The sequence below is a fragment of the Dermacentor variabilis genome, chromosome 1, assembly GCF_050947875.1.
Source record: "Dermacentor variabilis isolate Ectoservices chromosome 1, ASM5094787v1, whole genome shotgun sequence".
NCBI classification, from domain to species: domain Eukaryota; kingdom Metazoa; phylum Arthropoda; class Arachnida; order Ixodida; family Ixodidae; genus Dermacentor; species Dermacentor variabilis.
Window position 1 is genome coordinate 35,053,400 of NC_134568.1, and position 26,090 is coordinate 35,079,489.

General features: G+C 45.8%; 1 protein-coding gene across 1 annotated transcript in view; it reads left to right on the top strand.

Annotated features, from left to right (window-relative positions):
- LOC142571617 (uncharacterized) overlaps positions 1-26,090 on the top strand; it is a 159,192-nt gene that overhangs the window by 84,655 nt on the left and 48,447 nt on the right. The window contains exons 13-14 of the mRNA XM_075680162.1: positions 14,445-14,690; positions 20,862-20,993. Coding sequence (XP_075536277.1) covers positions 14,445-14,690; positions 20,862-20,993 — 378 coding nt within the window. The remainder of the gene's footprint in view (positions 1-14,444; positions 14,691-20,861; positions 20,994-26,090) is intronic.

The following is a 26,090-nucleotide window of genomic DNA, read 5'->3' on the forward strand; positions in this document are numbered from 1 at the left end:
TTTTCCGCCAGCCCCCTCTTCTCGGTAAACACCCGCATGAGGATGACGTAATGCACAGCATCTGCCACTGTTGGGCCTGAATCGTCTGTACTTTCACTTTCCGTATTGTCCTCATGCATCACTGTCGTTAGATGACACTTTGGCAGTGACAAAGGCAACGATGGCGAAAAGTCAAACCTCATAGCCGACATATTTTCATGGTCGCAGCAGCATTGCCGAGCAACCTCTCCATCGCATTCCAAATGCTACACACCGTAGTCAATGGTAGACCCCTCTAACGTGCCAGCACCGACTTCTTCGTGCCACGTTCGACAGCACAAATGATGGCCAATTTTTCTTCTATGCTGAGCACCCAGTTTTTGTCCTAGCTTGCACGACACAACACGGGCCACAACGCTATCAGATTCTGGCACAGTGCCGAAATGATGTTGATGTTAATGTGGCTTCACCCTTCCAAGCGCAAACGCAGAGGGCACTTGGAGGCCGTTCCGTTCTCCGAGGCTCGTTGTTCTGCTGGGCCAACGTACCACCGTGATTTCGCGGCGAAAAGGGGAAACACTACGTGTTAACCATTACGTACGCAGTAAGTTGGTACAATTATGCAGATACAAAACACGTTATGTTCAATAGTCGCTGAGTTGGGAATCTGACTTTACTACTTCTAAAATAAAACTACTGCTTAAGATGGTACGGCTTAACCTTTTGAGGGTGAATGACGTAAACATACCACGCCATGAACAAGTCCCAAAATGGTTGATGCCGTATATTTATGGCACCATCTGTATGTTTAAAACGCGCGCCAATTTCCTAACTTTTTCTTTTCCGTCATGTGCTGTCACTATGTGGGAATACAGGGAATTTTTTTCACGTGCCTCCCTCTCTTTGTTTTCGTTGCATGGTTTGTTTTAGAGCTAGTTTGCTCCCACGCCTCTATACACTACCACTGGCGCATTGGTGCACGCGCGGGCGGGCGACGGTTCGGGTTTAGTTCCGCGGGCGGTGGCAGTTTCTTGCACTTGCAAAACTGATGGCTAACTCGTTACTAATCGCTCAAAGGGCGACTGCTTCTTTGTCGCTCGTTTAGTGCTCACAGGGGTGCGCATAGGAAGGATGCCGCCGTGCATGCGTTTCCGTTGCTTTTTATTTTTTTGACACTCACGAAAACTAATTGTCTCTGGTTGGCGATAAGATTAAGATTAGCGGAAGTTTGTCACACGTTGTGCTTTTTTGATGGGCACAGAACCACACAGATTTCTTGTGTGCGCGCACCTACGCAGTTCGATTATGCTATGGATGTACATATTAATGTAAGACCAGGAACATTTGAGTCTTGCAAAATATTCTCGTGTGTGCATTTTTAAGGCCTTGAAATATGTGTATAAAAATGCATCAAATTTATAATCCTTATAAGTTTATTTCTTTTTTATTGTTATTATTTATGAATGAAGAGTACATATATACCAACGCAAAATATTTTTTTCTCACTTTACGGTCACCCTAGAAAAATTGAGGTAAATTTTTTTCTAAATAAGTCCCTAAGAAGAATTGAAATGTGCAATAAAAAAAAATCAACCCTGGGCGGTCGCATATGGCGAAAAAAATCGACCCTCAAAGGGTTAACGAGGCTTTACAATATGTCAGTGACAAGCCAGTATCTAAGATCCATAAGCTTTTTGTGCTCTGACTGCAACTGAGCAGTGATATGTGCAGAATAGCGAGGCTGAGTCAGGTGATGTGCCGTCTGCGCTTGGTATATGCAAGTTCATCCATTGTGTGGGTTCTCCTTCATGAACAAGCTATACACCTGGAAGAGCCCGCCTGCTGTAGGAGCAATGACCACTTGCTCTTCTCGAGGGAAACAGAAAAAGTCACAATTTCGCCCAAAAAACAAAGCATCGATTGTAATAGTAAATTAGTGGACAGCTCTATGAAGTTAGGATATTAGTTGTATTGGCCATATAAACTTTCAAACATTTGCTTACTAACTAAATTAGCAAGCACGGTGTTACGTGCGCACAGGTAAACGTGAACACATCTCGTTCGATGGCCGCGGAAACACTGTCAAAGTGCTGGAGTCAAGAATGCAGCAGCAGCAGCAAGCGAATTGACCTTCGGGCTGTCTCTCGTTTCAACGTGAACTAAACATCGAAAGCACAGCGCATATGAAGCTACAGGCACTCGGCGTGGCGTACTTCGTCCACATTGCAGATTGCTTTCAAGATACGGTGGCCACGTGACCATGCCGTAAGCATCAGCCGCCGGAGCAGAATGCCCCCACTCTCAGCTCTCCACCGTGCCTTGCGCACCACAGAAGACTTTGTGCTTTCTCCCTGCCTTCCCGCCTCACGCGCATGACATTGAGCCGCGACTATCGGCTGACCCTCATAAGCTTTCACTCACACATACAGCGTACGATGCACGGCGACAATGGTATCGTTTGGTCTTTATACAGAACATGGTAAATTTCAGCCTGTGTGGGAATTGAAACCAAGCTTTGTGCAAGACAGGTACGCTTCCCTGACGTCACGATGGCTCCACATTTATACGGAACATCACAGTGACAGCGACTGTGGAAAAGCGCTTCGAGTGTCCATATTGACACGTGAACATTGTTTATCTTTTTCGGGTGAGCACTTTTCATAATCTGAACAAATGTTATCGCTCAGCGAGGGACTTACCTGCATGTATCGGAATTTTCTCGAATGTTATCGATGGTTCTCTTGTCACCAAAGCTTGTGTAATCTGATTGTATGTGCGATGTGAATTGTGTAAAATTATCTGGAAGACATGCTGGTACCATTGATTACTCTGGAACCTTCGATGTCTCGTGTACCAGCAGATCAGATTTCGAAGATCGCTGACTGTGTTCGCCGCTATCGTCGTGCTTTAAGTGTAGCCTGTTTTGTGGGCACAGGTTCGCCCAATAAAAGTTAGTGTCATCATTCACAGTATTGCTACTGTGTTCTTTACCGTCACTACTATGTGGCAATATAACTGCTATTGCAATGTAAGCAAAATTTTGTGGTACAATGCATTATGGCCTAGATGACCATGTGGTCATAGGTGGTGTTCAAATCTAGCCACCAGCAGTCTGTTCCTGGGGGTAACAGAAATAAATCTTGAAGGCTGTGCTTTTGCATGCTGCATGTGGCGGAAGTAATTGCAAGAACTAAAAACACATTACCTGACAGACATTCTAACGTCCAAGTACCAATGTTTTCAATAGCTGAGCAACAGATGTATGGGCTCCCAAGCATTTGCTACAGTTGCCTCTCTTGTGCCAATTTATTTTCAATCAAGCCTTTAAGCTTGTTATAAAATATTTTATATATTAACTTATTTAAATTCAACTTTTTTTTGTTTGATTCAGTATCGAATATTTGACAACTCTTATGTGGTACTCACTAGGGATTTCAGTGCTGCATTGGCTCTTTTTTTTGCTGTCTCTTACTTGTGAGTGCTGCTCACGAACCAAAGAAATAGAATTGCTTACCCTAGTACCCAGTGTTTGGCGCAAACCCATGACCCTAAGATTAAGAGGTATGTGCTCTACTAACTTAGCTTGCCAATGTCTAACCTAGGTCATGGTGTGGCGCACATCTTATGCACATTGTATTTTTCCACGTATAGCCCACCTCCATGCCCTTAACCCCCATTTACAACACCCCTGAAAAAAAGAAAGGCTGGATGTGTAAGCCACGTAAATAATGCACACAACAACGCTCAAATCTCTGTAAAAACAGTCTCCATTCGGAGATGCACGACTTGTCCATTTTGTATCTTCGGCCAGCAGTTCCGTTCCTCATTTCTTTGCCCACACTGATAATATTTAACTTCTGCTGCACTGTAGAGGACTGCTGTTGGGCACAGCTGAGTTCTTGTTCTCTCGTACTGCATGCACTATATTTTCTATCTACTAACCGGTGCTGCCAACCTCTGAAGCAAGTTTTCGCCTGACCCAGATTAAAAAATTCTCTAGATTATCTTAGGCTTTTGCAGCTCACGGTTATTCATTTTGTCTATATGTATTCTGTAATGATGATTTTCTTCTTCATGTTATAGAAATAGGCTGCTAATTTTCTAGTTTATTTCCAAGTTCTTTATAAAATATTTAAATAATAAAGTCATTGCTGTCAAGCTGAAATAGTATCCATGATGCCCAAGCATAAGCTCATTGCGTCAGAAAATGTAGTTGATAAAAAGAAAACGAGCCGAAGGGTAGTGTGAAAGTCGGGAGACCTGAATATGCTTGCAGAAACTACAGAAAGCAGAGAAATTGGGACGTTGTAGCGCTACTCCTGGAGAAAGAGAATGCATGTGAGCCAAAGCTAGATAAGCTGCAGATGTGCAATGTTCTGAACAAGAAGTTTTAAAGCCATCACTACTCACCACTGCAGGCTAGGTCAAGAGTACTGATTGTTTGCATCCGCTTATAACTACTTTAAGAAAGATCACGGACAGCTTGGCTGCGCCAACCATGGAATATTGTGTGAAAGCTGTCGCAGCCGTTGCTAAAGGCAGATATTCATCGACCTTGTGATGCTGGTATGCAACATCCGCAGCTAATCATGCTTGTAATTGTTCATCCGTCTTCACAGTGTGCTTGGCATGCTTGCACAATCTGTTCTCCAGTCGCTTCTGTCATTCTTTGGCAGTTTCATTGGCAGGTTTCAACACCATGAATTGTCTCCTTTGTTGCTGCAGTCACAATCGCTTGGCCACACCTTTTCGTTGGTTGACTCCCGCTGCATTTGTCGCCAAGCTCGTTGTTGTTTGCTGCGCTTGGCACAATAAATCTGTAGTAAAACAGCGCCAGAAAACACATGGGACCAGACGAAGAACGACACGTGCACAGGGCACACTAACAACTGAAGGCTTATTCACCGAATGCACAGAATAAGTACTGGCTGAACATGAATAAACATAGGAAAATATGACACATGAAAGAGCATCACATGGTCAAGCCTACTATGTGTGAACCTGTAAGGAATCTGATGTCTTTCTCTGAGAGCATGACGGACAGCTTGCTGACTCAAAAATAACCCAGCTTTTTTTATCTAGGGCTTCAACGATCTTCCTTGTTAGCCTATCTGTTGATTTGGACATGATACTAGTTTTTTTCCAATCAAGGTGTTTTTTTTTTTATTTTTTTTATTTTCGTGATTCATCATTAGTACAGAAGGAGGTCCCGGAGTTACAAGAACTGTCAGGGGGACCTCCTATTAGTAATTTAACATTGCATGAATTAATACATTTTGGCAACATAGCAGCGACAGACATCAGAAAACGCGAAGTTAATGAAAAAAACAATTACAAAAGGTTGCTTACAATAATTGAAGTTCAAAACAAGCAAATAAAAACGATACAGCGTATGAATAAATAAATATGTAGTGTTTGACACGTTATGGAACATAGGAATGACACATGTCAAAGAACACGGGGTTAATGTAACAGATAATTAGAAATAAATATATGCTTACAATACGCAAAGTACAAATGTTATATATACTATGCGACAAAAACTTTGAAATGCCTAAGAAAGGAGAAAAAAGAAGACAAAGGAACATATAGAATAACCAATAAATAAAGGCTGTCGATACAATAGGTAAGTACAGAACCATTGAAAACTGGGAAATAGATTTGTACACAATATATACTTATAGTAACGAATCAGTAGCCAGTAGTGTCGTTAGTAAATATTTCTTCGTCTCTCTCCTGAATGTTAATGTTGTGCGGCAGGCTTTAATATGGGATTGTAGATTGTTCCAGTATTTAATGGCCGTAAAAATGGAAGTAAACATTCCATAATTAGTGTTTATTCGAGGAAGTAAAAAATTGTTGTTAGAGGAAAATCTCGTGTTGTTAGTGTTGGTGAGAGCAGAGTTATTAAATGCATCTAAAATTATTTCATGATTTAGTGTGCGGTATATTAGTAAAACCAATTTGAGCTGGAGTATGTAACGTAATGGTAGTATTTTTAAGGAACTGAAAATTGGTACAGCATGTGACATGTAACTAGAGAAATTAATGATCCTCAAAGCTTGATTTTGTAAATGTTGTAGATGTATTATGTGCGAGCGATATGTGTTTCCCCAAACTGAGATGCAGTATTGTAAGTGACAGTGAACAAATGCGTGATAAAGTGAAGTTCTGACGTTTTGTGGAAAATACGAGCGCGTTAGGATTAGTACTCTTATTCCAAAGGCAATTTTTTTTGAAACCATGTCAGCATGCAAGTTAAATTTAAGTTGGGGGTCAAGTTTGACGCCAAGGAAGACAACTTCGTGTGCAGGTGAGAGAACATGAGTTTGTAAGACGAGCGGTGGCGCGGGAGCGATGACGCGTTTATGTGTATGAAAAAGCATAAACTGAGTTTTCGAAGGGTTGATCTGAAGTTTGTTACTTGTGCACCACGCAGATAAGTTACTTAGGTCAGAATTTAGTCGTTTTATTACAGTATTTATGCATTTGCTATTAGTAAATATAGTCGTGTCGTCAGCATATAGAATAGATGAAGTACTGGTTAAACAGTGAGGAAGATCATTAATGTACACTAGGAAGAGTAAAGGGCCTAAAAGTGAGCCTTGTGGGACACCCTTAGTGACTGGTTTAGCACGTGAAAGTGAACCTCCAAAATTCACAACTTGAGTTCTGTTAGTCAAATAACTGCGGATGAGCGTAAGAGCTGGGCCACGAATGCCCAGAGCTTCTAACTTGTAAGAAAGGATGTTATGACAGATGGTGTCAAATGCTTTACTAAAGTCAATGAAAACTGAGCCAACAATATGGGAGTTGTCAAGGGCATGTTTTATTTTGTCAGTGAATGATGTTATAGCTGTTTCAGTCGAATAACCTTTTCGAAACCCGTGTTGTTCAGGCGAGAGAAGATTAAATTTGTGAAAGTAGTTTGTTAAGCGGGTTACAAGTAGTTTCTCAATGACTTTGCTAAAAAAAGATAGCATGCAGATAGGACGGTAGTTTGAAATTAATTCTTTGTTACCTTTTTTTAATATAGGAGTTATTTTACCGTGTTTTAATTCATCGGGGAAAACGCCTGTTATGAACATGCAGTTAACAATGTGCGTGAGTACATCAGCGATATGAGATGATACTAATTTGATTTTAGAAGGTTGTAAATTATCAAGGCCAGGTCCTGTAGTTCGTAAACTAGCGATTGAATCGGATACTTCTTTGGGTGATGTAGGGAACAAGTAAAATGAATAAGGGGTTTGCCTGAGCACTGGCTGTGGTATACTGTCTAGTGAATGATCATGTGTAGGACAGAAGAAAGTATTGAATTCATTTGCGATATCAGTGGCTTCCGTTACTACCCTTGTTCCTGTATTAAGTTGACTCAGTGCGTGGTTTGGTGAAGACAGATGAAGAAAGGACATAATGGTATCCCAGGTTTTGCGGGTGTTATTTGTGTGTTTAACAATCGTTTTCTCGAAGTAGGAACGCTTGGCTTCTTTCAAGAGTCTGGTAAGTGTGTTAGAATAAGTTATGTACCGAGACTTTAAAGTTACATTAAAAGGTTGGCGTTTTAATTTTTTATGGAGGTTATCACGTTTTTTAATACTTTTTAAGAGGGATTCTGTTATCCATGGGTTTCTAGGGGCGGAGAACCAGTGAGTATTTTGTGTTAGGCTAGTACATTGTGCAGCCGCAGTCCCTACAATGAATACCTAGATGCCCCGATATTATTTTTGTTGCGTTGTACTTATGTTCTTTTGATCTTTCATTTAAGCATCTTCCCGTCTTGCCTATGTTGATGTGCCGCAATCCAAAGGAATTGCACAGAACATGTTTTCAGCACACTGTGCAGGCTTATCATGATGATTCTTGGTATACACAGATTCCCCATCTCCTTTATTAACCGCTCTGAACATTTTTGCTAGCATGTCGGGTGGTGTAAAAACCACCTTTACTCCTGCCCTTTTCCGCAACTCTCTTCAGGTTATGCGAAACGGAATGTATATAAGGAATAGAAGACACATTCTTTGAACCTTCTTGTGCTCCTGCACGGTTGACGTTAGGGCCTTTCTTCTTCAGCTTAAGCATCTTTTCTACAACTGCAGAGAGCATTGTTTGTGGGTATCCCGCTTCAGTTGGTCAATAAACCTGCTCATCGAAGCTCTTCTGCAGCCGATGAGTGCATGATTTCTTTAACCCTTTGAGGGTCGATTTTTTTCGCCATATGCGACCGCCCAGGGTCGATTTTTTTTATTGCAGATTCTAATTCTTCTTGGGGACTTACTTCGAAAAAAAGTTACCATAATTTTTCTAGGGTAACTTTAAAGCGAGAAAAAAATATTTTTGCGTTGGTATATACATGTACTCTTCATTCATGAATAACAATAAAAAAGGAACTAAACTTATAAGAATAAAAAATTTGATGCATTGTTATAGTTCAAGGCTTTGAAAATGCGCACACGAGAATATTTTGCAAGACTCAAATGTTCCTGCTCTTACACTAATATGTACATCCATAGCGTAATCGAACTGCATAGGTGCGCGCACTCAAGAAAACTATGGTTGTGTGCCCATCAAAAAAGCAAAACCTGTGACAAACTTCCGCTAATCTTCATCTTATCGCCAACCAGAGGCAATTAGTTTTAGCGAGTCCCCCCCCCAAAAAAGCAACGGAAATGCATGCACGGCGGCATCCTTCCTATGCGCACCCCTGTAAGCACTAAACGAACAAGAAACAAGCGGTCGCCCTTTGAGCGATTAGTAACGGGATAGCCATCAGTTTTGCAAGCACAGGAAGCCTAAACCACCCGTGAAACAAACCCCAAACCGCCACCCGCCTGCCCACGTGCCAATGCTCGAGCGCTACTATATAGACACGCGGGAGCGAACTAGCGCTAAAACAAACCATGCAACGAAAACCGAGAGAGGGAGGCGCGCGAAAAAAATTCCCTGTATTCCCACATAGTGGCAGCACATGACAGAAAAGAAAAAGTTAGGAAATTGGCGCGCTTTTTAAACGTACAGATGGAGCCGTAAATATACAGCATCGACCATTTTTGAACTTGTTCGCGGCACCATATATTTACGTCATTGACCCTCAAAGGGTTAAGGCATTGTTAAAGCATGAGTGAATGATACTGCACTTTACACTATTTATGCGTTGACTGCTATTTACGTTTCCTTGATTTAGGGCTACATTTCTCATCCAAACAGGTCTGCTGGAAATTCCAGCCTAAAGCAGATAAACAGGTTTTGTTGTTTCATTCTTCGCATTCTAAGCTTGTAACGCACAGCTCGTAATGCGATCCAGAAACTCTCTCTTGAATTTGTAATTCGCCTGGTGAAACTCGAAGGAGGTGGCAACTCGTGCTTCTTCCGCTTGGACGCAGACTCAAACGACCTAGCTTGACACTTACAAGCGGCCTCCAGTGCGCGATCTTCATCAGCAGCTTGCGCTCGATGCAGACGACTAGACTTTTGCTAAAATTCGGAGGCAAAGTCACTGGCCACATTCTCGTTGGTTATAGTCTCGTCTCTGCTGTTCATGCTTCTCCTCGTACTCGGCTTTTTCTTCGATGGTGCGCACAATGCGTGTTCTTCCCATTTTTCCCATTTTTGTTGGAATCGCAACTGTTGCAGTCGCCTACCTCTGCAATGCACAATCTGGTTCTTACACAGCGCAGCGGATACCGCAGCGCACATCCTCGAGTTTTCCCACCACAACTGCTTCACTGTTGTATTGAGGGCAGACAACAGCAGACGCAGCCGGTAGCAACGGTGGCCAGCGCAGGTATACCAGGTGGTGCGGTGCACGGTAAAATCACATGTCCTTTCTTTCTTCTGCACCGTACTATCATTCATTATCATTTATTTATTTTTTTCACATTACAGACGTTAACCTGCCTAGATACCCCCTAGAAGACCACGAAGCATCGCCATATTTTTTTTTCACCTTACTGACATTAGACAGCCCAGATACCTCCCTACAAGACCACGCATAAGGCTCATTCATACAGGTCCATCAGGTAAACAGCTTCGCTGTAAAATTGTCCACAAACGTGGACAGGGGTAGCGAAGAGGTTAAAGGCCCCTTCATCAAGGGTGTTACATAAAGGGTAGGGTACTGATAATGAACATGTCGGCATTTCGACATATTCAATGATGCCACCGCTGTGCCAGTTGCGCCAAACTGCACAGAGAGGCGAACTTTGCTAATATTTCAGAAAAATAATACAATCTGCACCTACTCTGTGCCCGGAGGGTTGCTTGTGCTTTAAAAAAACAGAACTAAGCCCTCAAGCACTGTTTTACAGCACCATCTAAAGTGGTATCGCATGGACCAACGGTTGCATTAGCTGCATGGTGGGCGGAGTCAAGGGATCGTACTGATGTTTATTCTAAGAGTTGCTGTCTATATTGAATACCTTCCACCCCAACGCATGCGGGTTAATTGGGCTATGGGACAACCTCTATTTTCTGGCTGCAGCGAGCAAATGCACTGGCACCAAACCAGACACCATCTTCCTGTATCACCAATGTAAAAGGGTGACCGAAGTTTTGAATACTGTATAATGTCTCGCTCGATTTTTCGAACATAATGTGCACATTGGCGCAGACATAGAGGCTGGAACAGAGTTTCTGCTATTAAATATATCGCCTATCCCCCACTTTCCTTAGCATGGAGATTTCACGGTGTAATAGTGGCATACGGCTGATACCAAGATTTTGGTTGCCTTGGAACCAAACGGCAACTTTTGCCATTGGATACTGAAAAAGCGCCGCTGGTTAAACCTTGCTGTATCAAATACAGCTCTGACAAAAATTTGCTGCTAGCTGATGCAGTGGCGGGCAGGTCATCGCGATGAGGTGGCCTGCAATATGTTGTTCAGACCGGTAAACCGCTTCGTTGATCGGACGTCAGATCTCGAACTTCACTGGTTGCAGGAACCCGAAATTAGGTCCGCGGGTGACATGTCAGCAACTACCATGAACACTTTCGCAGAGCTTGTTTTTGCACTTAATGCACGGAATGACGAAAGCTTCCATGTTCGAAACTGAATTCGCTGATAACAGCAGAGTCAAAGGTCATGCCTGTATATCTTCACTTAGCGACAGTGCATGACGCCCATCGAGCTGCGTGAGGAGCGAAAGCGAACCGCTCTGGCAGTATCGACCATCGCAGTATTTCAAGTAGATGGTTGTCAATGAATTGCAGCACAAGGAAAAATAAGTCAATATTCCATACCGCTGGTGGTACCTTTTTCAAATGAGTGCTCCATCTTAAAGGATACATTTATAGAAGCAAGGTCATGCTTAAGCTTTTCAAAACTCTTTTGAATTCTGCATGTAGTACGTCCAAGTGCTTCCATGCTTTACCACCGCTTTGTCGCAGTCCACAGTAAGGACTGTGACAAAATAAAAGGGGGGGGGTCATTTTTAGTGTTTGAATTTATGGACCAGTGACCACTTACTGCTTTCACATGTATTGCCCACTGTAAAAGCCCCATATAATATGGCTTGCAATCGTCTTCATAAACCTGCGCCGAAAGTCCACTTTACTGCTACAAAAATGGGTTGTGGTGGGTGGTGTCGCAGAAGTGGTTTCTCATGTCTAAAAGTTTTTTTATCTTTCTTTTGTATCTTAAAGCAAAGTTTCTCTAGATTTGGAAAATTTTTTCCATTTCCCAAAAGAATGCCTAAAATCCCTAGATATGGGGAAACTTACCTAGGGTTGGCAAGCACTGTTACAGTGAAACCTCGTTAAACCGTAGTTGGCCGGAGCTCCGAAAAAGTACATACTAAACGGTAGCACTGCTTAAGCGAAATAGCATGAGATTGCCCACTTACCTGTCAAAAACGGAACTCGGAGAGAGTGCAATGAAAGGGGAAAAAAACATACAGTATTTATTAACTTCACACGAGAAAAGTGTTTATTTTCGTTTTATTTTTGCGGTGGCCTAGCAGCGATGACAGCGACCTCAAACTTATTGAAGCTGCGAGCCAGCTTTTCAGCCAGCCCCCTCTTCTCGGCAAACACTCGCATGGCAGATTCCTTGTTGGCGTTGCATGTTCTCCGTGCACGTGGGCGGTAGTGCTACAGAAGTTCCGGGCGCCTCTTTCATTGCAGGACTTAACTCACAGATTCTGCCTCTGTCGGGCCTGAATCTCTGTGCAGTCGCTTTCGTGTCATCCTCATCACTGTAACTAGGCAACACTTCAGTAACAACAGAGGCAACGATGGCGAAAAGTCGAACCTCATAGCCGACATCTCTCCGCGGTCGCAGCAGCGCTGCCGAGGAACTGCTTCACGTTCCAAATGCCACACACCGTAGTCAACAGTAGATCCCTGTCGCCTGCCAGCACCCACTTCTTCATGTCACGTTCGATAGCACGAACGATGTCTAATTTTTCTTCTATGCTGAGCACCCAGTGTCTTCTTTAACTGAGCTTCGGCAGTAACGCAAATCCTTGCTTGCACGACGCCACGATGCCACAACGCTCTCTGGCACGGTGCCGAAATAATGTTGATGTTGATGAGGCTTCACGCGCAAACGCACAGGGTGCTTGGATGCCATTGTTCTGATCTCAGAGGCTTGTTCTGCCGGGTGACCCGATGGAGACGACACACCGCCGTGTTTGCGCAACAAAAAGTGGAAACACTACATGTTAATCGATCCATACGCAGTAAGCTGGTATGGTTTATGCAGATGCAAAACACATTAGGTTCCATGGCCGCTGAGTCGGGGATTTGACTTTACTACTTTTAAAACGAAACTACTGTTTAAGCAGGTACGGTTTAACAAGGTTTTACTGTACTAATGCAGCCAAAATGCAAAATGGCAAACTGAAAGGAAGAGAATGAATGATCATAAAAGAGGGGAGAATGGAGCTTCACAATGCTACCAACTCTAGAGAAATTTTTTTCTAGATCTGGGGATTTTAGGCATTGTTTAGAGAAATAGCAAAATTCTTCCAACTCTATGGTAAATTTGTGCTATGAAGAAATGTGCGGCAACTCCATGACCGATATGCAGAACTGCTGCCGGGAAGGCATGTTTTGATTTCAGTAATTGCAAATTAACTTCGCATTACCATCTGAAGTATCGCATATGATCGTACTGCAGTGCATTGAACACATTGCGCTAAATAAACGACAGGGTGTGGATGCGCTGGGATGGTTAGCAAAGCTCTGATCACTTTTGCTGTTGTGCTGTGGATTTATCTGCACTTCGAAAGAAATTTTGACCTGCAACCAGTGAAATAAACATATGCCAGAACACCAAACAAAGCAGCAAAGCAAATCTTGGCGTAAGCAGACAGGTACATTATACAACAAGATGGTCGGGACACTTAACAGCTGGCTATGCGCACATATACTAAGATTTGCTGGGAACCACCCATAGGCAGAACAACCTTGACACGAGTCTCAGTGGTGATGTGCTTTGGTGAGTTTTGGCATAAAGGAAAGAGCGAAAAATTGGCCACATATCTGCATGCTTTACTGTAAATGACATGTAAGCATGTATGCGTGGTGGTACTACGCCCGTAGTACATGGCATACAAGAAAAATTTATTCCACATCTTGTACATTGGTGTCCTGAAGTGGCATACTGCTTTGACACTGTTACATTCTGTAAGGGACATCGAGCACCCATCTTCCATACAATTCCAAAAAGGTTCCATGTAAATCTTGTTTTGCATGTAGAGAAAAGTATGAAATTACCGACGTCTTCTTCTGTGAGTATGGCTTCAAGCAAGGCTGTGTGCTTGCCTAACAACTTGCACTGCGACATCATTTCAGCTTGATTACGGTAATTTTTATTTAAATGCTTCAAATTTAGCTTAAAAATAAATTTAGACATAAAACTTGCAGTCTATTTACGTAACACAAAAATGTATCTGTACTGAAACCATATTGACAACTGAAAACTGGTCTTGCCGGTTGGCAGCACTGGAGCTTTAACACACGAGAGCGTAGTTTCCTAGGATATAACGGAACTTTGGACGGTAGAGAACTTTGCCTTGAGGAGTGGCTTTATGGCAGCGCAATGTGTGCTGCCATGAGGTTGCACCTCAAGGTGAAATTCACGTATAACTCACGCCCTGATTTTACTCTTTAATTTATTGAAGTGTTGGTGTGGATTATATGCATGAAAATATGGTACTTGCTAGCTAAGGTAGCGCTAATATGCAGAGAACATCATGTCGCTGATTTGCCACCATCACATTCGTGGTGTCATGCGACGATGGTTGCTGATTCATTGTTCTAGTGAACTGTCAACAGAGTCTTGGCAATCGTGTTGACATTCCAGCAGTTAATTTCTCACCTATGCTATAGTCCAACATTTTGCTTAAATATTAAGTAATATCCTTCTCATTGTACTAGATGATGAATGAAGGTGCTTCTGTGCACATCTTGTTCCTTCTGCATGATTTCCATGGCCTTGCTCACGTGACTTCCGGGCCAAAAGCCTCGGCGCAAGTCTGCAGGAGGTACAGGGACTACAGATACTGGTGGTGATGCCTCAAAGGATAGTGCATCACCTTCACCTGCTCGGAGGCCACGATCACTTGCCCGAGGTGTGTCATCTTCCTCACCCAAGACATCGGGGAGTGACTCATCTGAGCTGCATGGGCCAACCCCACTTTCAACAGCAGCAGCTTCACGACCCATTGCTCTTACCAGGCGGTCAACTGCTGGCAGCACAGGTGGTCAGGTAGGAGTACTAAAAAAAAAAAGATTACGGTGCGCATCTTCTGTATGCTGTAAAACTTTCTGATACTAGCCTTGCCTTTCAGAAGTTAAATTCTTGGGAAAACCAGGGACCAAACTGTGAGGGAATTAATTTAAGCATATTGCATATTGTCACGTGGTAGTGACGGTTAAGAATGCAGCAAAACTGGGATTAACAAAACGAGCGTTTTATTGGGCGAACCTGTGCCCTCAAAAAGAGGCTACTCTCAGAGAACAATGGTAGCGGCGAACACACTCGGCGATCGGCGAAAATCTGATCAGCGGGTCAAGCGTGGCGGCTTTTATACAACAGTCGTCGAATGTTCCAGACTAATCGTTGGGACCCGCGTGCCTTCCACAAAGTTCTACATCATTCGCGTCAGGCGATGAAATCAGATAACACAAGGTCGGGCGACAACAGACAGTGGATAGAAGCATCGATAACTTTCCAGAAACTTCGGATACATGCAGGCGCGTCCCGCGTTGTGCGATAACATTTGTTAAGCGGCGAAACGTGGTCGCCCGATAAAGATAAGTACACGTGTCAATACCCCTCTCTTAAAAAGCATCGACGCGATGCTGCAAACAAATGAAAGTAATAAAGAAAAGCACTCGAAGCAAAGAAAACAACATAAGGAAGTTCGTCAGCGTCCCTAAAGGGGTTCAAGGTGCACCACGTGGACCACTTCAGATCGTGCGCGGCGCCGCTGTGAATGGGAAATGCCGTCTGGCACGACCTCATAGTCCAGTGCGCCAATACGTCGGATGACCTTGTAGCGCCCGAAGTAGCGTCGCAGTAGTTTCTCACCGAGTCCTCGTCGGCGTATCGGTGTCCATACCCAAACACGGTCGCCGGGCTGGTACTCGACCAAGCGTCGTCGGAGGTTGTAGTGTCGGCTGTCTGTCCTCTGCTGGTTCTTGATCCGTAGGCGGGCGAGCTGTCGGGCTTCTTCGGCGCGCTGGAGACAGCTAGCGACGTCAAGATTCTCCTCGTCAGTGACGTGCGGCAGCATGGCATCGAGCGTCGTCGTCGGATTCCTGCCGTAAACCAGCTTAAACGGCGTGATCTGTGTTGTTTCTTGCACCGCCGTGTTGTGAGCCAATGTTACGTACGGCAGGACGGCATCCCAGGTCTTGTGTTCGACGTCGACGTACATTGCTAGCATGTCGGCGAGGGTCTTATTCAGGCGCTCCGTAAGACCATTCGTCTGTGGGTGGTAGGCCGTTGTCCTCCTGTGCCTTGTCTGACTGTATTGCAGAATGGCTTGGGTTAGCTCCGCTGTAAAGGCCGTTCCTCTGTCGGTAATGAGGACTTCTGGGGCGCCATGTCGCAGCAGGATGTTTTCGACAAAGAATTTCGCCACTTCGGCTGCGCTACCTTTCGGCAGTGCTTTAGTTTCAGCGAAGCGAGTGAGGTAGTGCGTCGCAACGACGATCGACTTATTTCCGGTTGTTGACGTCGGAAAAGGTCCCAACAAGTCCATCCCGATCTGCTGGAATGGTAGGCAAGGAGGCTCGATTGGCTGTAGTAATCCCGCTGGCCTTGTCGGCGGTGTCTTGCGTCGCTGACAGTCTCGGCATGTTTTGACATAATGTGCGACGTCGGCGGTCAGGCGCGACCAATAATACCTTTCCTGTATCCTCGATAGTGTCCGGGAAAACCCTAGGTGTCCAGCGGTCGGGTCGTCATGCAGGGCGTGCAATACTTCTGGACGCAGTCCTGACGGGACAACAAGAAGGTAGTTGGCGCGCACTGGTGAGAAGTTCTTTACGAGTAGGTTGTTTTGAAGCGAGAACGAAGACAATCCTCGCTTAATGCCCTAGGGACAACGTCGGTGTGCCCTTCCAAATACTCGACAAGGTTTTTTAACTCGGGGTCTGCTCGCTGCTGTTCAGCGAAGTCTTTCGCGCTTAAAATGCCAAGTAAGGCGTCGTCATCTTCGTCATCTTGCGGCGGCGAATCAATGGGGGCGCGTGATAGGCCATCGGCATAGAGTGTTTTCGTCCGGACTTATACGTTACAGTGATATCATATTCTTGCAGTCTTGGGCTCCACCGCGCCAGCCGTCCTGAAGGATCCTTTGAATTTGCTAGCCAACACAAGGCGTGATGGTCGCTGACGACTTTGAATGGCCTGCCATATAGGTAAGGTCGAAATTTGGCTGTAGCCCAAACGATGGTGAGGCACTCCTTTTTGGTTGTAGAATAATTGCCCTCCGCTTTTGACAACGACCGGCTAGCGTAAGCTATCACATGTTCATGTCCATCTTTTCTCTGGACTAGGACGGCACCGAGGCCTAGGCTACTGGCGTCAGTGTGGATTTCGGTAACTGCGTCCTCGTCGAAGTGAGCAAGTATGGGCGGTGACTGCATGCGCCGTTTGAGTTCTTGAAATGCATCGGCCTGCGGCATTTCCCACTTGAACTCTACGTCACATTTAGTTAGCTGTGTCAGCGGCTCAGCGTTGCGTGAAAAGTCCTTGACAAAGCGCCTATAGTAGGCACACATGCCAAGGAATCTACGCACTGCCTTATTGTCGATGGGCTGCGGGAACTTTGCGATGGCAGCTGTCTTCTGCGGGTCGGGGCGGACTCCATACTTGCTGATGACGTGGCCTAGGAACAGAAGTTCATCGTAAGCGAAGCGGCACTTTTCTGGCTTCAGAGTGAGCCCTGATGACTTGATGGCTCTAGTGCTGTCGACAGCTAGCCGCCTAAGGTGATCGTCGAAATTTCCGGCGAAGACGACGACATCATCCAAGTAAACAAGACAGGTCTGATACTACAATCCTGCTAACACCGTGTCCATGACGCGCTGGAACGTTGCAGGCGCCGAACACAGTCCGAATGGCATGACCTTGAACTCGTAGAGGCCGTCTGGTGTGATGAAGGCGGCCTTTTTGCGATCTCTCTCGTCGACTTCTATTTGCCAGTAGCCAGACTTGAGATCCATTGACGAGAAGTATTTTACGTTGCAGAGCCGATCTAATGCGTCGTCCATCCGTGGTAGGGGTATACATCCTTCTTTGTGATCTTGTTCAGTCGATGATAATCGACGCAGAAGCGTAGGGTTCCGTCCTTTTTCTTCACCAAGACAGCAGGGAATGCCCACGGGCTTTTCGACGGCTGGATGAGGTCGTCGCGCAGCATTTTGTCGTCGTGTTGCCTAATAGCTTCATGTTCTCGCGTCGAAACTCGGTAAGGGCTCTGGCGGAGTGGTCAAGCACACTCTTCAGTTATTATGCGATGCTTTGCAACTGGTGTTTGTCGAATCCTCGACGACGTCGAAAAGCAGTCTCTGCATCGTCGGAGAAGACTTCTGATCTGTTGCTGCTTACTCATAGGAAGACTTGGATTTACGTCAAAGTCTGTTTCGGGGACTATGCTCATCGGGGTAGATGCTGTAGAATCCGAGAGGACAAAGGCATTGCTGGTTTCCACAATTTCCTCGATATATGCGATTGTCGTGCCCTTGTTGATGTGCTTGAACTCTTGGTTGAAGCTAGTTAGCATAACTTCCGCTTTCCCTCCGTGGAGTCGAGCGATCCCTCTTGCGATGCAAATTTCACGGTCGAGCAGTAGATGTTGGTCGCCCCCGATGATGCCTTCTGCGTCAACGGGTGTTTCGGTGCCGACGGAAATAATAATGCTGGAGCGTGGCGGGATGCTCACTTGATCTTCGAGCACACTCAAGGCGTGGTGACTACGAGAGCTCTCTGGCGATATCGCTTGATCTGCTAACAGCGTTATCGATTCTGACTTCAGGTCTATGATTGCGCCGTGTTGGTTCAGGAAGTCCATGCCGAGAATGACGTCTCGTGAACACTGTTGGAGGATAACGAAGGTGGCAGGGTAAGTCCGGTCATGAACGGTAATTCTTGCCGTGCAGATTCCAGTTGGCGTAATGAGGTGTCCTCTAGCGGTTCGAATTTGAGGGCCTTCCCATGCAGTTTAGCTTTCTTCAAATGGGCGGCGATGTGTCCACTCATTACGGAGTAATTGGCCCCTGTGTCCACTAAGGCGGTAACTGCGTGGCCGTCGAGAAGCACGTCAAGGTCGGTGGTTCTTTGTCTGGCGTTGCAGTTACGTCTTGGCATCGGATCACGGCTGCGTTGTGTTGAACTGAAGCTGGAACGTCGCGTCATCAAGTCGTCTTTCGTCGGTGTAGTGTTGGCTCCCTGACTTCGTCGGGACGGCGGCGTGTCGTTATTATGTCGTCGAGATGGTCTCTTCGTTGTCTTCATCGGCGGCGGAGGATCTTCGTCAGTTCGACGAACAGCAACCGCACCTCCATCGGTTGCTGCTTTTAGTTTTCCGGATATGGGCTCGCAGAGCGGCCCCGGGCTGGGCCGGTGTACGGTCGGCGCTGCGGCGACAGGTAGCGGCCTGGTGACGGCGAACGGGATGGTCGTCGAGGGTTCCACTGAGTGGCGGCGAGGTAGTCGGCGATATCGCGAGGTCGTTCGCCAATCTGTGGTCGCGGCGCGTTAACGACGAACCCTCGGGAGTCCCATCTCCCAGTATGGGCATCGGCGGTAGATGTGCCCGGCTTCTCCGCAGTGACAGCAAAGCGGACGGTGGTCGGGGGCGCGCCAAACGTTAGTCTTCCTTGGAACGCCGCGTGAGCGGACGGCTTGGCGTGCTGGCGGCGGGGGTGGTGGTGGGCGACGGAACTGTGTCGTCACTGGACACTGCCGTAGGCACGGAGGGGGAACGTGACGGCTGGCTACAGCGGCATATGTCATCACTTGCGGCTGAGGTTGCAGCAATTCAGGGGCTACTCCGAGTTGTTGTTGGAGCTCCTCACGTACGGCGTTGGCAATCGACGCCACTTGAGGCTGTGATGAAGGGAACAGCTTTTGTAGCTCCTTCCGCACGACCGCTCGGATAGTCTCGCACACGTCGTCGGTGGCCAGTGACTGAACTCCGGCGTAGTTTGTCGAGTTAGTGCGGCGGTTGAATTGCCAGTTCCGCATTTCCAGTGTCTTCTCGATGCTGGTGGCCTCGCAAAGAAACTTCTCGACGGTGTGTGGTGGGTTCCGTACCATTCCGGCGAAAAGTTCCTCCTTTACACCACGCATCAGTAGGCGGACTTTCTTCTCCTCGGACATTTCCGGGTCGGCGTAGCGGAATAGGCAGCTCATTTCTTCTGTAAAAATTGCGGTGGTCTCATTTGGTAGTTGCACCCGGGTTTCTAATAGCACTTGAGCTCGTTCTCGGCGTACAACGCTTGCGAATGTCTGCAGGAAGCCGCTTCGGGACAGCTCCCAGGTCGTTAAGGTGGCTTCTCGGTTCTCAAACCACGTCCTGGCAGCGTATTCCAATGCGAAGAAAACATGTCGCAGTTTGTCATCGCTGTTCCAGTTGTTAAAAGCAGCGACCCTCTCGTATGTCTCAAGCCAGCTTTCCGGGTCCTCGAACGTTGAACCGCGGAATGTCAGAGGCTCCCTGGGCTGCTGCAGCACGATGGGGGATGCTGGGGCTGCCATTGGGGTGGACTTGATGGCGATCTTCCTGGTCGTCTCAGGCAAAAGTCCGTGCTCCGGGGGCAGTTGTTGAAGACGGCGGCTTGCTCGATGGTCCGAGACTACGTTGGTGTCGTCTTTGCGGTCCGGGCTTGGATCACGGCTTGTCGAGGGCGTCCGGTACACGAACGAAAAGCACCTCCACCAGATGTCACGTGCTGGTGACATTAAGAACAAAGTAGCAATACTGTGAAAGACAAAACTAACTTTTATTGGGCAAACCTGTGCCCACAAAACAGGCTACACTTATAGCACAACGATAGTGGCGAACACGGTCGGCGATTGTCGAAAATCTGATCAGCGGGTCAAGCACGTCCGCTTTTATACATCAGTCGTTGAATGTTCCAGAGTAATCGCTGGGACCCGCATGCCTTCTACAAAGTTCTACATTATTTGTGTCGCGCACACATGCGATCAGATTACACAAGGCTTGGTCACAGACAGCGGATGGAAGCATCGATAACGTTCCAGAAACTTTCGATACATGCAGGCGCGTCCTGCACTGTACGATAACATTTGTTAGGCGGTGAAACATGTCGCGCGATAAATACAAACAAGCACACGTGTCAATATGTACAAATGATGCTGTTGCTTCACTCTTCATGTTTGCTATCATTCTTGCCACGTTAGGGGGTTTCCAGCCAATCAGATGGCAAGCACCCTGCAGTTTCACCAGTTGACTCAAAAGCTGCTCTTACGGGTGCCATGTCTGAAAGCCTTGAGAGTTACCGGGAGTCTTCATCGGACTCTGGAAAGGAACAGGCAAGTGTCATTGTGAACTGTCTGCTCTCCCAGTAAAAAAAAAGACAATAAATGTCAGTTTGGCATCATTGACTTGCATGTTCTTCCATGCTATAGCAGTGTCTCAAAGCATAAACCTTGGTGGTAGAATAAAAGCAGCCAAATGAGCACCACAAGCATGCCTCCGCACCTCTTGAGTTTCTTCAGAAGTTGTTCACAAGGTGGCGATGTGGTCTTACAGGCCCAGAAAAGTGCTTTGCAAGCTTTTTGTTCTATTCATACTTAAACTATTGGAACTTAGTATGGGGAAATACAACTTAACTAAGCTGCAGCATAACTTAGCTTTAGATACTACAGAAAGAAATGCTTGGAAGCATTGACAGTGTTCCTTATGACTAATTGTCAGCTCTACTTTTTTGTCAAGTACAATGTATTGAGGGTTCATAATATCTATTCATATCACTTAGTTTCATCCTATAAGGATGAAATAAAAAGACCACATTGTTTTTGGCTAACTTAACTTATATAAAAAGAACATTAGGTACATACAAAATGTGTAACACTGATAAATGGCACACTCCATTTTGTAAAACGAACTATGGATTGCAAACCATAAAATGAATGCTCCTGGAGGTGTTAAATGTTGTGTTACAAGTTGGATATGTCTCTGAATGACTGGAAAAAAAAAACTTGCGTCCTTTTTTTTTCTTGTAATGCCACTTTGAATATGTAAACATTTGTTTTCGTGCCCTTCACGCCTCATCGAGCTTTCTGTGTATTTTTATGCTTGTTTAATTTCTGTTATGCACGTGATATGTTGTGCGGTATGCCATTTTATATATTTGTAAGAAAAATGTATATACATTTAGAGAGGCAGGAGCTAGTCAAGCTTGTTTTTTTAGCTTTTCCTGCTTGCCTGCTGCATCATATTACGATGGAAGTAAACATTATTATTGTTGTTGTTGTTGTTGTTGTTGTTTTATGTTTGTGTAGTACCTAGGGGCCTGTGCAACTTCGATCACTTATTGCAAGTTCAGTCACTTGTTGCAACATATACATTCGTAGCAATGTCTTCGAAGCAATGTGCGAGAGCAAATTTCTCTGTGCAATTCTAAATTTATGTGACAGCCTTGTTCAAATGCAACATAAGATGCTGGAACATTACAGAATGGTGACATATCAAGTGGCAACATAATACGTGGCAGTCAATCATCATTAGCACCAGAGTATGTTCGTTGGGATGACAAGTTGCCTCATCATCGGCAGTTAAGGGGCATTGCGACTCTGGGTTGAAGAAGAGGGACGAAGTAGATGAAGTAGACGAAGTAGACGAAGAGGAGACAAAAAGCTTTATACACTATGTACAGATATAGCAGGTAATAGCACACAAGTAGAGGTGCCGAAGAGCACACAAGACCGACGGGGCGGCTGGTGGTGACTCTCTTTGCTAACAATGGGGTGGTTCTGCCGGTTCTGCTAGGCAGGCACTGACGTCAACCGTGTCACCTTCCTCTTTCGTCGCGAGAGAAGTCCAAGTTTCATACCACCGGTCTCCACGGCAACGCTATCAGTGGATTCATCGTGGTGCTCTGTGCCCCCGTCAGCTCGACCCACGGAAAGTGGTCGGCAGTTTCTTGGAACCTTGAAGGTCATCAGTGGATGTTTGAAGCCCAGCACAAGGGCAACCGTTTCAGAAGAACAAGGGGGACGGGGAGAGTGCCCTTTACCTCGTTGATAGGCAAGTAGTGTGGCACAACAGCACCCCCGCCGCCAGACGGTGCATCAAGAAGTTGAGCTGTCCGATGCAGCTCGGACGATTAGATGCGCTAGTTGAATGACGTTGATTGACTGGAGGAATAGGCTTTGCCGCTTTTTCTGCCGGTGGTCTTCCCTGCTGCTCAGCCCTGAGAAGGTCCACTGGAACAAACAAGAATCAACAACAACAAACCACTCCGGCCAAAGCAAGTACCCTCTGAATGCTCCTCAAACCGCTAGACCAAAATCATTGAACAAAGCACTTTCTGAAATCTGGCTACTCTAAACGAAAGAAAATAAAAAGGTCCCCGAACAACACGAGACACGTATCCAGGAAAAAACTTGAGATATGGACCTTTCCTTAATTGTCAACGCGTGACAGAGTTAATCAGATCAGAATTGTTTCATAAGCAATTCTCGGCTGTAATGAAGGCAGGCTGGTAAAGACTAAGGTTGCCGAAGATGACCTCATTTTGCCCCCGAAAGCCATGACGCAAAGGCTGAGCGTTGCTCATCCGTGCGCTTGGGCATCACTTCGCAAAAGTACGGAATGACATCCGACAACTGTAACCACCAACCGAAATAACCCTCTGCTTAGTGCTGTCTAAATGCACGCGGCAAAATGAGTACGACATTTTTAAAGCACAAAATAGCTATAACCAACCATGAAAGAAAGTACTCAAACTCATGCTAATGACATAAAAACAAAGTTGAATCAAAATTCTGCAACTGACACTTACAGCTAACATGTACAATACATAAAACAAGTCACGATCAAAATTAAGCATTTAGGCTCTTGCTAGCCTAGATATGTGTAAATACAACAAACAAACAGAAACACTGATGCTTTCTTTACTCAAGCATTTAGCAATCAGGTTTTAGTAGAAAATGAACAACAAAGAAATAAAATTTCTGTTTTTCGTGAGCAGAAAAGACTAACAGCCTAAAACAATGCACTCATTTTTTACATCTCAAGCATTTCAGATGCGCTCAAATGGGTCGACCGTTGGCGAGTCTGCACACTGTCCAGTCGCAAGACAAGAACAAAACTGAGTTGTTTGAAGCACCTGCAACTTTCAACCCGCGGCCTCCAAATGCTGAGAGAGCGGCGCATTCACAGACCCACGTGCACGCTGCCCCTTTGTCTACTAGGCAATTTCCTTTCTTTCTCCCAGGAAGGGAGCAGCCATTGAAGCAAACTTTCAAGCATACCTGACACTTCACTACATTTTGCTGCTTACAATGCCTTGACACCACCGAGAACAGGTGGAATTTGTGGCATCTGAATTTTTGTTGAGTTCTTTCTTTCCCGACGTGCATCATGCCTGTTCTAGATTTCAACAGCTGCCTAAGCATCGGATTTAGCCCACTCTGCTTTTTCCTAATGTCTTGGTGGTTGGCGCACTTGACCCGGCTTGTGTCGTGCCGCCCGAGTCTGACTTTCTCGGCTTGCACTTTCGTCGTTGGCCCTCAGTGTAGCTGGCAGAGCTTGCGGTCTCGGCACTCATACTCCCAGGTTCACTGCCTTCTCATCACAGCGATAACACTCCGGGTGGCAAAACCAAGCTATGCTCGTGGTTGTCGCTAGATGTCTGTTCCTCTGACAGAACATGATTGCATCCGACACCATCTGAGTTAGCCGGCTCGCCTTGCAGTCTCTCCTCGACAGGCTTGGTCTTGTTGCTGTCATCGAAATTAAAAGGGCCACTGACAGCCAGTGTTTTCAAAGTGGCCTCTCTAGACGGTGAAACAACATTGTCTTCACGTCGTCACACAATGTGTGCATCAATGACACCACAGCATTTCCTACGCATCCTGAGCTAGCAGCCATCTCATTAGGCGTTCTGTCCTCGACAAGCTCAGCATTGTCACTATCATCTTGGCCTTTGCAGTCGGCCTGACTTAAAGCATCAGAATTCCTCAACAAAGCCTTCTTGGCCTCATTTTAGTTTACCTCACCAAGCAGGCCTTCCAAAACACACACGACATTACGAGGGTGCAATGGGATCAATCTCTCGGACCAAAAGTCCCGGCTGGCACCTGCTTCTTCAAACACTTGTTCAAAATCAGAGAAAAATATAACAAAATCTTCGTCGGTCTTGAAGGTGTGAAGATAGCTTTGGTCTCGCTGCCATTTAAGCTCTTGAATTTCCTGATCAAGCTCCTTCTTTCTAAGAGCGTGCTGTCGCACTACCTCTCGCTCGCACTTCTCAGGTTCAAGCTGGCGTCCACGCTTTTCTGCTTTTAGCTGTCACTCTACAATCATTTCCCAAGCCTCATTAGCTTCCTCGACCATCAACTCCTTTGCCTGCATCACGTCAAGGATCGCTTTCCTTGTTTTTGCGGAGCCAGCACAAATACCCAACTCCTTGCAAATTTGAATTAGGTTCTGAACTTAGAATTCCTCTATCGCGATCTCGTTCCTCGTGTTGTGAGCCCACTAAATTTACCCTTAATTCAATACAAAATCACTTTTAAAGAAGGTAAATTCTTACTTCACAGTCTACCAAAAAACAAAACACTCTCCTAATATCTGCCTGTGCTAGAAAGGTCTGACGACATGAAAGCAAACATCAGGCACTCATCCAGCCAAAGTGGTTGATGCTGGTCGGTCTCATAGCTGCCATCGAGCGGTGTAGCAGGCGTCCTGAGGCCTCGTATCTCGCAGCTTGCCATCCACTGTTGAAGTACTGGTTCGCCAATCCCACCGCTGCCACCACTATTGCGACTTGGTGTCGAAGACGAGAGACAGACTCTTGAAGCAGACCAAGAGGAGAGGAAAAGCTTTATACGCTATGTACAGATATAGCAGGCAATAGCATACAAGTAGCGGTGCCGAAGAGTGCACCAGACCGACGGGGGGCGGCTGGTGGCGACTCTCTCTCCTAACAATGGGCTAATTCTGCCTTAAATCCCTTTGGTGAAGCGGGTGCTGATGTCAACCGCATCGCCTTCCTCTTTCATCACGGGAGAAGTCCAAGCTGCATGCCACCAGTTTCCACGGCAAGGGGACAGCAGGTCTGTGGAATTTTTAAGGCTGTCAGTGGATTTGTCTTAGTGCTCTGTGCCCCCGGACTCCTCAGTTCGACCCACAGAAAATGGTCACAATTTCTTGGAACTTTGAAGGTCATCAGTGGATGTTTGAAGCCCAGCACAAGGGCAACCACTTCAGAGGAACGAAGGGGGATGGGGGAGTGCCAGTTGCCTCAATGATAGGCACGTAGTGTGGCACAACAGGGGATAAATCGGGACCGCAAAAATGCGACTTAGTAGCCGGTAAAACACAACAGCGAGGAACGTATCAACAAGATTCCACTGTAGCATGTAGAGGCTTTCAGCCTGCCTTGCACACGAAAATAAGCG